This window comes from Periplaneta americana, chromosome 4 (genome assembly GCF_040183065.1).
Source record: "Periplaneta americana isolate PAMFEO1 chromosome 4, P.americana_PAMFEO1_priV1, whole genome shotgun sequence".
Lineage (NCBI taxonomy): Eukaryota > Metazoa > Arthropoda > Insecta > Blattodea > Blattidae > Periplaneta > Periplaneta americana.
This window is the reverse complement of record NC_091120.1, coordinates 35,447,624-35,463,360: the sequence shown is the minus strand read 5'-3', so window position 1 is coordinate 35,463,360 and position 15,737 is coordinate 35,447,624. Positions and strand designations below refer to the sequence as shown.

Genomic DNA, 15,737 nt, shown 5'->3' with positions numbered 1-15,737 from the left:
AAAAATAATACAAAAATTCATATAAGCATTTGTCCCATTTCATCTTGGTTCCAAATTACAGTCATGATTGTATGTGAGCAATGTGGAACTGCTTATCGTTACAGAAATGCTCAGAATGGCCACCTTCAGCTTGAAAGCACACCTGAAGTCGTCGCATCGTATACTGTCGTATTCTTTAAAAAAATACCAGATATTTGTCGGATAAGTTGGCACTCATCTTGAATACGCTGACGAAGTATTTCAGTGTTGCGTGTGGATTGTGAATAAACTGTAATTGTTTTCAAGTGGCTCCACAAGTAAAAGTACATTGGATTTAAGTCTGGAGAACACGCAGGCCAGTCAATAGAATCTGCACGAACTAACATTGAATCTGTGGGTAAATTAACTTTTTTCAGTATTTTAGCGTCTCCTGTTTACCGATGAATTTGGATCCACATGTTACGAAATACTCTAAATAGGCCTATTCAGGTATTCGATGCTCCTTATTGCATCTTCCGTGCCTAATATTAGCTATTATTTTTCTCTCTCCAGACACTCCTACCCTCCTGTTTCCCCTCTGCTTACATATAAAACGTCATTTACTCACCAAATCAACATAAAGAGGGAGAATCTGAAACTCTCTGCTTCTTGTTCCAAATTTTCTTGTTACCTGCTTAATAAATAATGCATAACTTGCTGCACTTTGAGAAACGGAGGCGACGTTTTCGTGGATGCTATTTTTTCAGTTCTTCTAGGGCTTGTGGATTAATTTATACACTTTATCTTTTTAAGTTTCCCAGAGATAAAGTCACTGAGGATTAAGTCGGGGGATCGAGGGGACCATACACTTTCACGGATAATTTTTAACGTAATTAGAATAGTATTCTATTTATCAAGTGTGATTTCTCTTTTTTTACTACTTTTTTCCACCAAAGCCGACGTTGCATACTATCTTGTCTGGCCAACATTTATGAGAAGTTGACAATTTTTTAATATGAAAATAATGAATTATCTTTTAGGGTGAAGATACTAGAGAAGTGTTTAGGATTGCTAAGACGTTATGTTATACTCAAGAAGAAAAAGTACTATTACAAGGAGCAGTCTGAGTATTTCTTATATACAATGACATGCGCTCACTCTCTTAAAATATGGAGGAGAAGGTGGCTTAAAGCCTGTGCTGTAAAGGAAATGGAGGCTCAGGTATTGCAATCTTAGATGAAGTACTATAAAATGAACGATTTGAAGTCAGAATAATTAATTTTATTCATTTATTGTCCCTATTACATTTTTAAATATTTTGTATCATTTTATACATTACAAAATTTACTACACATTGTCATATTATTCTATATTACATTGCATTGCATTATAGTGATTCATTCAATTTTATTCATCTCAAATGCTTATTATTAAGACTGTTAAGAATGTGAGTTTGAACCAAGAATTTTAATGAAATGTACTTTAAAAAAATGCTTCGACACAAATTAAATAATAGGCCTGTATATATTTTTTTAATACTGATCTGTCACTTACAAATTATAAAACTTGTTTTTCTAGGCTGTATCTTTTTACCAGCTAACCTGTTTGACAAGTGCTATTAGAATATGGTTACTGAATTTGCGAGAAATAAGACTACAGCAAAAATTGGAAATAAGAGCAGAAATGCAATACGTAAAGAAGCTCCAAGAAAGGTATTAAGATTTATTTTAGACATTTCTGTTACTCTAAGAATGCATCACTAGAATTACCAAGACGATCCACAAGAAAATTGTTAAGCCTACTTGCAAGGAAATTGTTAATGAGCTCATGCCAAAGTCTACCCTCAAACTTGCAAACACAAATCTCCAAAGCAGGTGGACATAAAAATAGCCTATTCATAAACTGCAGTTTGAATTGTAACCCTGACAAATATAATTTCGTGTTGAATTTCTTTATAATTATTTCTGTCTGCTACTACTAGATAAGTTTGTACAATAGAAAATCGTTAAAAAAAAACACGACACTTCTAAAGTCAGGAAGGCTAAGAGTGAAACAAAATGTTATACTCAATATTTTAAGTATACATATATACATAGTGTTCTGCCAAATAGCAGGTCTTTCACTGCAAACCGAGCATTCTCCACTCTTTCCTATTTTCTGCCTTCCTCTTAGTCTCCGCATATGATTTATATATCTTAATGTCGTCTATCATCTGGTATCTTCTTCTGCCCCGAACTCTTCTTCCGTTAATCATTCCTTCCAGTGCATATTTCACCAGGTAATTTCTTCTTCTCTTCCTGATCAGTTTCAGCATCATTCTTTCTTCACTCACTTTTTTCAACACAGCTTCATTTCTTATTCTACCGGTCCATTTTACACGTTCCATTTTTCTCCACATCCATATTTCAAATGCTTCTATTCGCTTCTCTTCACTTCGTCGTAATGTCCATGTTTCTGCTCCATATAATGCCACACTTGACACAAAGCGCTTCACTAGTCTCTTCCTTACTTCTTTTTCCAGAGGTCCGCAGAAGATTCTCCTTTTTCAATTAAAAGCTTCCTTGGCCATTTCTATCTTCCTTTTGACTTCCTGGCAACAGCTCATATTACTGCTTATAGTGCACCCCAAGTATTTGAAGCTGTCCACTTACTCTACTGCCTCAGTATTCGCACGTTTACCTTCTTTCTTTTTCTTGCGACAACCATGATCTTCGTCTTGTTGGCATTTATCTTCATGCCATACTGCTAAGAGCTGTCATTTATCTTCAGCAGCATATCATTTAGTATCCCCCTTCTTCTGCTAACAACGCCATATCAACAGCAAATCTTATGCACTAATTTTTCTCCCTCCTACTATCACTCCTCCCATATTCTGAAAATAGTTCTTCATTAAATCCTCCAAGTAGATGTTGAACAGGGTAGGTGACAAAGGACATTATTGTCGTACTCCTCTCCCTACTTCACTTCCTTAAGACATTTCTTCTGCTATCCTGACTTAGACTCGTTTCATATAAAGATTACTGAACTGACTCCTCTCTATCCAATCTACACCTATTTTCTTCAGGATTCCTATCAGTTTTTTTAAGAACGAGTCGTTAAAATTATGGTAAATGGTAAGATACTGTTTCATTCGCTCTTGTCCAAGGAATGCAAATATAAGCATCATTTTCATATTTAAATTCGTCTTTGTTATAGGAAGTAAGAATGAGTTTTTTAATTCACCATTTTTTTTAGAACTAGGCTATATTAATATCTTTCTAATAAGCATATTAAATTTCACATTAGGTGCTTTCAATCTTGGCTGAAATGGACGGAAGATAAATCCAAAAAGAACATGCAAATGAAGCTTTCTGCTAGCTGGTATAGCCAAAAAATGCAGTATAAGTGCATCCAAAAATGGATACATGTAAGTTGTATTGTAATACTATTTTCTTCAGAGTAAGTAGGCCTATGTGTTTTTCTTTAATTCGGCTTAGTATTCTACAAGAAGGCTATGAAAACCGTCACATTTCATTACGTACCCGGTAGATATAGAGTTAATGGCCATTTTGTGTTTTTGACTTCTAAAAAGTTCCATTAATGTTTTATTAAAAATGATTAATTTGTATTATAACATTAGTCTCGGAAAAAGCTGACTTGTAGCCAGCGAAGTTGTAGATATTGAATTTGAACAAAATCCGTTTAGAAAGAAATGACTTACATTTCATTCATGTAATATGTTCCTTTCTGTATCTTTCAAAGTGTAAGTCATCTTTTGTAAAAGGTTGGAAAGGTAACTAGATGAAATAGCAAAATTATCTTACATAGACAGACGACATTATACTTATATTATTGTACAGGTCTATTTTTTTTAATCTTTGTTATCTCTGTGTACGTGTATTGCATATTGTTTAAACAAAATTAACAGGCATATTCACGTTATTATTTACAATCTGAGTATATTTTCTAAAGTTAGGCGCTACTGCTTTAATATTGCGAAGATAAGTATATAAGACTTATATTAAAGCGTGACCAGGAATTGTGTTGTTTGTTTTATAAGTTACAGGCTAAGTGTTCAATTTTCACAGTCTGAAATTTGTTTATCAGTTTATTTCAGGAAGAAAAGAAAAACGTAATCAAATTACGCAGCTAACTTTATATTATAATTTGAAATTAAAGAAAACAGTGTGGAATAAGTGGTTAGTTTTTCACGAGAATCAAGTCGTGATTAAACACAGACTTAAGGAAATGATGGAGCAGATGGAAGAAAAACTTCTTCATAAGGCTTTCGATTTGTGGAGAATGTATGCTATCAAGAAGAAACAAGACCAGACAAATTTGCAGTTTGCAAACGCTAGCTTCTTGAGAAAACTTTTACAGAGAACATTCAACGTGTGGAGATCTTATATAACATACAGATTACGAAAACGTAACAAAGAGAAAGAACAAATGGAGATGATCCAATCAGAAATAAATAAAGGTAATTCATTAATAACTTACCATATCCTCGTGCTGTATACAGGGCTGAGCGGAAAATAACTTCCATTGCAAGGACGCGATTATAAAAATGTTGTACATTTTAATTGATAATTCCTTTTCTCTCCCTCATTCTTTCATTCATTCGTTCGTTCGTTAGATAGTTACTTGAACTCCGGCGATTTTTATTTGTTACTAATCATACTTTACAGTCTACGAGATTTTCAAAAGCAACACACGTTTTGAACAGCCGCTATAGCATCTGAAAATTACGAACTTTGTATGAAGTCATTGTCTCGCCTAACAGTCATTGTCATTACAGTAGTTATTTTTAATAGTTACCTGTGATAAAATCGAACAGAAAATAACGTTAATCCTGAAAGATTTAAATAATAAGATTTCATAAGAACGCTGTGAAGAAGTAGAGTCGACACGATCTTCACTCGACGCAGTTGGCTGCGTACTGAGTCACACTACATTTCTGCGAGAAAATAGTGCCGTTACTGACAACTTAGCGCGCCATATGTAACGGAACATTACATAATCTGTATTCTGGAGTGAATGCCTGACAACATTTTTGCTCGGACCAATAGTAGATTTTTTTTCTCTTGCGCATGCGTTGCTCGTGTTTCGAATTTAGCTGCGCAGCCTTGACGCTAGTTCGGGCATCAGTCGGGAATCTCGTCTGGACAGGGAAGAAGCATTAATAAATGTTAATTGGATTTTATCTTTAACATGTTTTTTATATTTGGATCTCTGAATGGTCCTAGTGAGAAGCATCCTCTCTCTTAATTGTCATCGCAAATTACTGTTGGCTGTTTACTAAATTCTTTGAAAATTAAATAAAATATTAACATGCCTCGGTATTTTCTACCATTAAGAAATCAGGCAACCCTACTGGAGTGACTAAAGGACGGAACGCTGCTATTCAGACCGAATGCGTGTGTGTTTTCTTAAGGTACGGTCACACATCGCTACTTTTGCAGCGCAACTTTTGTACTGCAGCTGCAAAAGTTGCGTGTCGTGTTCACACGGAAGCTAAAAGTAGCGCGCTGCACGCTACTTTTCGTGCTGCGCAACCCGAGAGCTGCAAAAGTTGCAACTGGAGGTTGCGAGTCTGTTCACACACAAGGCGTTACTTTTGCAGCCGCAGTCATGCTGCAGGTTTCCATCTCCGTGTTGACTTCTCAATATACATTTTGTGGTTATGTTCGCATTATTAAGAAACTCATGCGAAAGCTTCCTTATCTATTATTTGCTTTTCTGTCGTATCTAGTATTCAGAAATTGACATTATTTTTACTATAATGCTTTTAAAAACCCCTATATACTTAAATGATAATCAACAGTATATTCACGTAATCAATGTTGGCAACCCTCCTGTTTGGAACTACGCTAAGGAAAATTTAAAAAATGAATTATATCGTCAGCAATTATGCTCAGACTGTGTTGTGTATTTAATAACTGTTACAAATAATTTATTTTCATCACATCTAACATTAAAATATACCCAAACAATAAAAGTATCATTGCCACATTTGGGTGGTAACACTGGTTGCAACCGCAGCAAAAGTTTCAACAAAACCGATATCAAAAATGCTGCGGCTGCAACCCTGAGAATCCTGTTCACACGTCGCTACTTTTAAGCTGCGCGCAGCATGAAAAAGTAGCGGGCAGCAGGTTCGGCAGCCGCTACTTTTGGGGTTGCACCGTTGTTCACACGTCGCAGTACAAGAGTTGCGCAGTTTTTTTGTACTGCAGCGCTGCAAAAATAGCGACGTGTGACCGTACCTTTAGGTGTACCGGCGATGCGCTGTTGCCAAATTACACAGACTTTGAGCACACATTTCTAATTAACCATGCACTTAATTATTACAAAATGCTTAATAGGTTTTTTATTTATTTTAATATATTCTATTGGCCTCTTCAGTCTGCAGGGTTACATCACTTCCATTCTATATGTGACTTCCCTTCGTGTAGGAATAGACTCGTTCACACTGTTGAGTTTATCCGCGGCTATCTTTTTATACTAAGTAGGCCTATGTAATGCATATAACAAAAGAATTTCGAAGATAACCAAAGTCTAATGACGTCAGTGTAAGAAAATGTTCCGCCAAATCCTTTAATTTTTCTACTAATGTAAATCGAATATAGACGTTACACTAAAAAAATGGGTATAAATAATATCAAATGTATTCTGTGTATCTATTTCAAAGATTTGAACAGACATTTTAGGGTGTGCTACATTGATGTGTCTTGCAGTTCGGCTGACTATATGTTTAAACATATGGAGGGAAAGATATGAAGAAGATTGCAAAAATAAATACCTTCTTCAGTTGGCAGCGAAGCATGGGGATCAGTTACTCATGAGAAGTATTTTTACAGCATGGCTGAATGTCCATAGTGAATTGCTCAAAATACGAAGAAGAAAAATGGAAATAAGAGCCATAATGAACAACTTAATTTGCGAAAGGTACGGAATTCACAGCACTTCATACAACTCTCAACTTTCGTAGTATCATCACACATCGACGTCATCACTACCTTCACCGTTATATTCTGTAATCATTCATGAATTGAGCTTAAGTAGGATAATGAGCCTCATCCAGTAGTGGATAAAAATGTTGTCGTTCCTATGGCTACATGGAGAATTATTCCATTGTACTTCCGGCACCCCAATAAAACATGGCTAAGTTTGTTTCTTTTTTACGAATACGATTGAGTCCAGTAGATGGTCAGCATCAATGATGGAATTTTGGGTATGGCAAATGGTGCATTCGCTTGTCGAGTAGAATGAGTGCTGCTGGAAAGTCGTGGCCGGATGTCAGTCTAGAAGCTGCCATGACTTCCTTTCGAAGTGTCTTCTTTTTGGTTTCCCATAATTCTCGTACATTCTCCCATTTTCTCCCCTTTGCTTGCTCTATTGCTTCTTGTCTACTTCTTTAATTTTTTGCAATTTAATTTTCATTATTGAATTGCACGGAGTTATGTAACAATAGACCAACCGACAATTTGAAAAAGAAAATAGATATTTACCCAGATCTGTTATTGGCTGGATTACTTAACTCAGAAAAAAATTAAGAATGCAATATATGTATACACTCTGCTGTCATGTATAAGCAAAATTCTTCTGTTGCATAAAGTTCACTTATTTATTTTGCTTTGCAATATTAAATCAACTGATGGACTGTTATTAAAATCGGTTAGCTGTTTTTATTATTATATCTGCTATTTTTTGTAATAGTAATGTTACACTTATATAAAATGTTTAATACCCAGATATACTTTAATGGTCAATATCACGAAAACATATTTTTGTTAATTAATATTTGAGGAGAAAAATTCGCTCCGGCACCGGGGATCGAACCCGGGTCCTTGGTTCTACGTATCAAGCGCTCTGACCACTGAGCTACGCCGAATTTTTCTCCTCAAATATTAATTATCAATATTACAGATATTATTCTGTATGCCAAATTAATAAAAAAAATCTATAATATTCTCATAGCTAGCAGTGCATACATATGTCTGTACAGATTACTGTGCACTTAACTGCGGAATCCCGGCCAAATAAGTCACTCAGCTGAGTGCGCTCCTAGTATAATGGCAGTTGACGTTGGACATATACGTCAACATATATGCCTAAGTTGGAGTCCGGCCATAAAGGGAAAACATTAAAGGAGGAAGGTTCGATCCGGTGCTGTGGATTGAATTCGGCTAGCTCAGTGGTCAGAGCGCTTGGTACGTAGAACCAAGAACCCGGGTTCGATCCCCGGTGCCGGAGCGAATTTTTCTCCTCAAATATTAATTGGCAATATTACAGATATTATTCTGTATGACAAATTAATAAAAAAATCTATAATAATATTTTTGTTAGTTGGTCTCTTATTGCATAACTCTTGATATTTTTACAATCAGTTACTTATTTTTAGATGTTTAGTCATTTTCTTTCATCAGTAATATATTAGGTAGCCTAGTGAGTATATTGCATTATTACTTTCTGTGCCTGTTGTGAGCTTATCTTTCTACTAGGCTAGTACATTTTTCTCCTCTGGTTTTGAATTTTCGTATTTGTATTTGCAATTTTATTTCTATTTCTTATTTTCTTCTTCTCTCTGCTTTTATTTTTTGTATATGCCTAATTGTATTCATTCTGCTGGTGTGTACGGGAAGGCCTGATGGCTTTAACTCCACCAGATTAAATAAATAAGTAAAATAAATAATAAATAACTCCATACAATTAACCTGTAGAGTCTTCCATTTATCTCGACTTCGGTGTCTTTCTTGGTCAGCCTATCTGCAATTTTGTTACCCTCTATCCCCACATGGGCAGGGATCCACTGGAAGGTTATATTGGGTCTATACATTAATTGTTATTCATTGATTAAAGTTCACGTTAACACTTTGTTAAAAACATAAAATTACTTAGTCATACGTTAAAAAGTGTTAAAATTTTAAAAAAGGTATATACCTTCGACAGACGGCCCGTTTCGACGTTATGTCTCGTCTTCTTCAGTGTCTCTTGAACCACTGGTGAACAATGACAACTACACTGAAGAATTAAACACAATAAAATATATAGCACAAGACAATGGATATAACCCTAACATAATAGACACACTAATAAAAAAGGCAAAACAAAAACAGAACAAACCAACACAAACACCACGCGAGAATAAATACATAACATTAACATAGCACAATACCAATACTCACAAAATTGCAACTTCATTCAGAAAACTAAAATACAAGATAGCATACAAAACAAACAACACAACACAGAAATATCTAAATAATCACATTAAACATTCACATAAATATAATTCAACTGGAGTTTACAAACTAAAATGCAATAGTTGCCCACATTTTTACATAGGACAGACAGGAAGATCCTTTCACACAAGATATAATGAACATATTAAAGCTATAACCAAATCCTACATCACATCAAATTATGCAGACCAGATTATCAACAATAATCATGACTATAATAATATAGAAACAGATATGGAAATTTTACACATCACATCAAAAAATTCACAGTTAAACATCCTAGAACAATACAAAATATATAAACATACAATAACATATCCACAACATATACTTAACACACAATTACAGTTCAATACCCACACATTATTCGACGTCATGATACGTCATAACACACAAACAGCCAGCCCCCACCATAAGAGCAACACATCCCCACCCCTACCATCGACAAATGCACATCGCAGAATCAAGATCACCAGTAGTTCAAGAGACACTGAAGAAGACGAGACATAACGTCGAAACGGGCCGTCTGTCGAAAGTACATATCTTTTTTAAAATTTTAACACTTTTTAATGTATGACTAAGTAATTTTATATTAATTGTTAACCAGGCGAATTGCTTCAATTTCTCCAACGAAGTTTGTTTTGTACCTGCCCATTGGTAGGCCTACCTATGTAATGGGGAAAAAATTGGCAGCTTCTGCTGTAGTTTAGTCAAATTTGAAACCATCTGTATACATCCTCAGGCATTCTTTTTCAGGGTATTTGTCATGTTAAGGGCCGAGCTAAAATGTTATTTTGCTTTATTTTATTTACAGGTGGTTAAACAATTGGTTGTCACAATATCAAAAAAGGATGGAAACGAAATGTAAGAATACGCGAGCATTATTAGTATGGAGTTACAATTTGCAGTCAAAGGTATGCTATTTGATACGTTCATGATAACCTTTACTTTTCGCGTCCCAGCTGAGAGCCTCAGACAGCGGATGGACGGAGTGAGGGGAGAGAGGAAGCGTGGCCAGGGGTTTGACGGACTTTTTAACTTTTCTCTAGATAGAATATATGTCATTAAAAAATGCAGGAAAACAGAGAGGGTTTGGAATTGAACGACTTACATCAGCTGCTTGTTTATGTGGATGACGTGAATATATTAGGAGAAAATCCACAAGCTATTAGGGAAAACACGGGAATTTTACTTGCGAAAAACAAAGTATATGTTCATGTCTCGTGGCCAGAACATACAGTAATACGAAATGGAAATATAAAATTTGGAAATTTATCCATTGAAAAGCTGGAAAAATTCAAGTACTTTGGAGCACAGTAACAAATATAAATGACACTCGAGAGGAAATTAAACGCAGATCTGTATGGTTATGAAACTTGAAACTCTCACTTTGAAAAAGGAACAGAGGTTAAGGGTGTTTGAGAATAAGGTGCTTAGGAAAATATTTGGGGTTAAGAAGGATGAAGTTACAGGACAATGGAGAAAGCTACACAACGCAGAACTGCACGCATTATATTCTTGACCTAACATAATTGGGAACATTAAATCCAGACGTTTGAGATGGACAGGGCATGTAGCACGTATGGTGAATCCAGAAATGCATACAGAATGTTAGTTGGAAACCTGAGGAGGAAAAAAAACTTTTGAGGAGGCCGAGACGTAGGTGGGAGGATAATATTAAAATGGATTTGAGGGAGGTGGGATATGATGGTAGGGACTGGATTAATCTTGCTCAGGATAGGGACCGATGACGGGCTTATTTGAGGGCGGGTTCCTTAAAAATAATTTGTAAGTAAAGTTCCTAGTTATGATACGCCTTCCAATAACGACTACTTCTCCGACAACTTTGTTTCGCTGGTTGCGGCTCAAGCAAGGCGCTGTGTATGTGCATAACGTGTAATTTACGTTGCTGTGGCAATTTATTGTACATTTCTTGTTTGTAATGTTAAATTAATATTATTTTGTATTTTAGTGCCTGCAAAATATGGCAGCATATGTAAAGAAGAGATGTGACGTAAGATCGCAATATCAACATGCAAAAAATATGTATAATTTACTTCTTCTGGAAGATGGCTTCAATTTAATGATTCACAGAGTGATAGAAATTTCTGAACAACAACAAAATAATGCCATAAGCGTTTTAGTACAGGTAAACAATACTTATTTTATTGAGTAACATAAACCTATAAAAAGTTAGAAAATATTTTCATTTTGAGGATTAAAATTTAATCTGGACTTAATTTCTGAACATTACATACATAAAACACAAAAAATTCAAAACCTGACCATTTTCCAGAATTGTCCCCCAGAATATCGACACATTTCTACAAGTAACCAGGGAGCTTCTTTATTCCTCCTTGAAAGAATATCTTCGGTAAGGAAAACGAAATATTTCCAACAATCCGGCCATTAGAAGAAGAAGAAGATCTTTTGGTTGTACAATCTCTTCGCACACCTTTCATCACCAGGTCATTCGTTGCAAGTGTTTTGCCTCCTAAGATTTTCTTCAGTAAGCCAACCAGATAATAGTTGCACGAGAGTAAATTTGGGCTGTATTAAGTCGTGGCACCATTTCCCTATCAAATTCAGTAAGAATATCTTTGTGATTTTTGCTCAGTGAGGACGGACGTTGATATGAAGGAGGTTGACACATTTAGACAATTTCCATTTCGTCTGAACCTTATGGCTTCTTTTAAGAAAACTACTATATAAAGGAAGCTGCATTCATTGCTTATCTAATAGAAAATCGATCAATTAATATCGTCTTTTCAAGCCCCAGAAAACCTAAACCCTTGACTTTTTCTCAGATAATAATTTCACTGTAACCTTTTTTAAGGTGACGTATGTGAAAAGTTCCATTTGTTGCTAGCCATTTTGGTTTCAAGAATTTATTGGAATGCCCAAGTCTCATTGGTAGCCACAACTTTATCGAGGAACTCGTTATCCATTTGATTGTAACTCTGGAGATGTTGGAAACGAAGTTCATCTCGTCTAGATTTTTCTTCAATCAGACTTCCGAACACTCATCTTGCATACACTTTTGAAAACTTTAAGTGTTAGTAAATAATTTGCTCGATGCTACCAACGTTGATATTTACTTTCTTAGCCAATTCACAGACACTTACTCCTCGGTCACTTTTTCCGAATAAGTTCTCCAATGTGTTGAATCATTTTTTCGTTAACAAAAGTCACAGGAGGTGCAGCAGATGTCATGTTAGGAACTATAATACGCCACTCGAAGACTACAGAACGAAATACAGTAGTTTTCCTGGTCGATCTCGCATTTGGTACTCAAAGCAATGGAAAATCAATTAATTTAATATCCTTTCTATGAGTATAAAAATATAACTTAGTTAATTCACGTTCAATGATAATTGTCGAGTCATTATAATTGCATCACTGGAGAATCATCACTCCGCTTGAGTTATATTAAATTACTAGTCATACCCGTACGCTCCGCTGCACCTGTTAGAAATAAATATAAAGTAATTACATAATTAAAGTAGGACGTTTGATCCAGGGAATATTCGTGTTTGATAGAAGGATAAATCGTTTAATATGTTACTTAATTTAAATTTTATTTAAATAATTAAAATGCGATCATTTTAGTCCAGAGAGCAATCATTTGGTGCAATGACAATTCCTTTAACATGTTTCTTAATTTATTGTTATTACATGCAACCATAGTTTAATGAAGATTGACATATCATTTAGTTTTAATGTGTATACTTTATATTACTTGCTATATGTTTCAGAAGTTACTGTAATAACATTGTAGAATTATGTCCATCTAGAGAAACTACACTTTCCAATGGTGAAATAATAATTACACAATTAATTAGCTTCCGATATTACTTCATACAAACACAGAAACATTCTCTGTAGGCTATGTTTAATAGCTTTCGATTGTTGTTGTCCAAGGCCTCTTATAGACGAAGTCATTTATTTTTATATCAGTACAGTGCCTTAGATGGCATTGTTATTGTAATTTTAAAACTCATTTATCTCATTAAATATCAGTTCTATGAAAATTTTGTATAGAATAAAACTTATCGGAAATTATTTTTAAAGAAACTTTTGTTATGTAACATTTTTCATGAAAATTAATAATAAGGGAGATATATCGATTTATTTAATTCAAGCCCCCTTATAACCTCCCTTTTAAAAAAGTATTTTGAATGCCATATAGCCTAAAATCTAAGTTACAACGAACTTAATTTATATTCCAATTTTCATATAAATCGGTTTAGCCATTATCGCGTGAAAAGATAACAAACATCCAGACAGACAGATGAAATACAAACAAAAATTTCAAAAAAGCGATTTTCGGTTTCAGGATGGTTAATTATACATGTTAACACCAATTATTTTTGGAAAATCGAAAATTACCAGAAAAATTTTGGCTACAGATTTATTATTAGTATAGATGAGATAGAGAATAATTCCATCAATCTTCTGTTTTCTTCTGGAGCCAGATTTTCTCTCAGCTCTTCAGCCAGTGAATTGACATTAAACAGACAAATTTCATTGCATCTCCTACCAGTACTTAATAGGAATGTGCCAACCCCATTAAGATCTGTTAGTGTCGTTTTATATACAAAGGAGGATCGAAAAGTAATGCACAACAACTTTTTGTGGCAACGTATTTAATAGATAAGCAAAACAAAATAATGTAGAAAAAGCTACAGGTTTTTACCTATTTTTCAACACAGAAACCAAGTCTCTCGACACATTTCCTCCATCGTGATACCAAATTCAGTACACCTCATTCATAAAACTCCATTTTCTGAGCGTATAACCGCCTGCACACGACTGATTTCACTTCTTCATCCGAACCTAAGCATTGGCCTCTTAGGAATTTTTTAATTGGCCAGAAGAGGTGAAACTCAGACGGTGCGAGGTCTGGACTGTAGGGTGGATGACTGTCACTTCAATGCTTCTGACATTGGGTGGAGTTGCAGCGGTCACTTGTCGGCTGGAACGTGCTTCGTCGGTAAGATTTACTCAGCCATTTTCGAAGAACCTGCACCACCTGGGGATGTTGCTACGGTCCAGACAATCAGCACCATACATTTCCAACATTTCCCTGTGAATTTCACTCGGACTTTTTTGTTTTGCTCAGAAAAAACGCACTACATCTCGCTGCTCTTCACAAGTAGATGATGCTAGCACATGTTACATCTTTACTCAGTAGTTACCACTCGTTTCGCCAGAGTGACACCTAATTGAGCCATTGCTATCTGTAGCGCAAGATTCAAACTATCTGCTAACTTTGAACGTCGTAACCAAAATAGTATACCGTAAAGAAATTGTTGTGTGTTACTTTCTGATCCTCCTCAGTATAATTCATTTTAAATTGTTTGATTTCCTCTTGTTTGTTTAATAGACAAAGGTGCATGAGGCATATATTGTCTCTAAATACTTCAAAAGTTGGAAAATGAAGACCTGGAATAAACGGATAGTTACAGAAAATTGCAAAAAATCATTATGTAGAAATACTGAATCTTTATACCCGAGGGCTGAACACAAGTTCCATTTATTTCAAGGGCAAGTGGAAATCACTCCGACAGTGGAAGAAAACGTGTATCAATTATCCAACCAAGGAAGCCATAACAGGGTTGAAGGACATCAGATGACAAGATTTCACTCACATGATCCAAATACCAGTCTTCAGAAAGTTATTTCAAGAGAAAAGAAAGTCTATAATTTGCAAGGAAATGAGCTAGACACTAAACTTTCAGCCAATTGTTACTTACCTCTGAATTTTGCCAAGTCTCAACCTCGAATACCTTTATTTCTACAGGAAAAATTGAATATAAACAGGAATACATCACCAAGAAAAGAGGAAGAGACTACTGAACGTAATTTAAAAAATAATTGTGTGTTAATTAATTATGATGACCAAGATGATTATAGTAATAGACAATCCCTGATAAGTGAGGCAGACAGTTTAGAAGAAGTAGATTTCAGAAAATTGCAACACCTCAACAGCAAACAAAACAAGACAGAAGTGCAAAATAATAGATACATATCACTAAGCAGTTTAGATATAGGTTCGGTGAAAGAATGTGAAGATTGCTTACCACTTGTGTGTCAAACTGATTGTCCAACACATAGAACATATACAGTTAAGCAGCCTGTGGGAGTTCAACACAAACTTGTGCCACCAGATTTCTACTTAACCAGTAATTTATGAAACATGTTATAGTATTATTAGTGTTGATCTTTTTATATATGATTTTATATTATAACATTTACTTATTATTTCAAGTGTAAAAATATTTAATTTCAGTGTTATAATAATTGTTTAAATTAATGACATTATTAAAAAGGAAATTGTGAATAAAATAAATGCTGGTATAATGAAAGATTAAGTAATTTCCAATCCTCCGCGAATTTAGTGTGTCATTTTGACGAATGTCATAATAAGTAGCTTTTTTTTTTTTGTTTGTTTGACGACACCTAAATACTAGAGACTTGGCACAAACTTATGGCATTCCAGATTTTTATTCTGTAAAATGTGAATACGGGTATCTTAAATTAATTTAGATAAAT

General features: G+C 34.8%; 1 protein-coding gene across 2 annotated transcripts in view; it reads left to right on the top strand.

Annotated features, from left to right (window-relative positions):
• Positions 1-15,544, top strand: part of LOC138698800 (uncharacterized) — a 28,855-nt gene extending 13,311 nt beyond the window's left edge. Inside the window, exons 1-4 of one of the 2 annotated variants that reach the window (XM_069825024.1) lie at positions 6,692-6,885; positions 9,997-10,096; positions 11,155-11,331; positions 14,569-15,544. In XM_069825024.1, the coding sequence (XP_069681125.1) occupies positions 6,779-6,885; positions 9,997-10,096; positions 11,155-11,331; positions 14,569-15,378 (1,194 nt within the window). In that variant the 5' untranslated portion in view covers positions 6,692-6,778 and the 3' untranslated portion in view covers positions 15,379-15,544. Of the gene's footprint in view, positions 1-6,691; positions 6,886-9,996; positions 10,097-11,154; positions 11,332-14,568 lie in introns of those variants that run through there. The other variant, XM_069825025.1, reaches the window with a different exon arrangement.
• The last annotated feature ends 193 nt before the right edge of the window (positions 15,545-15,737 follow it).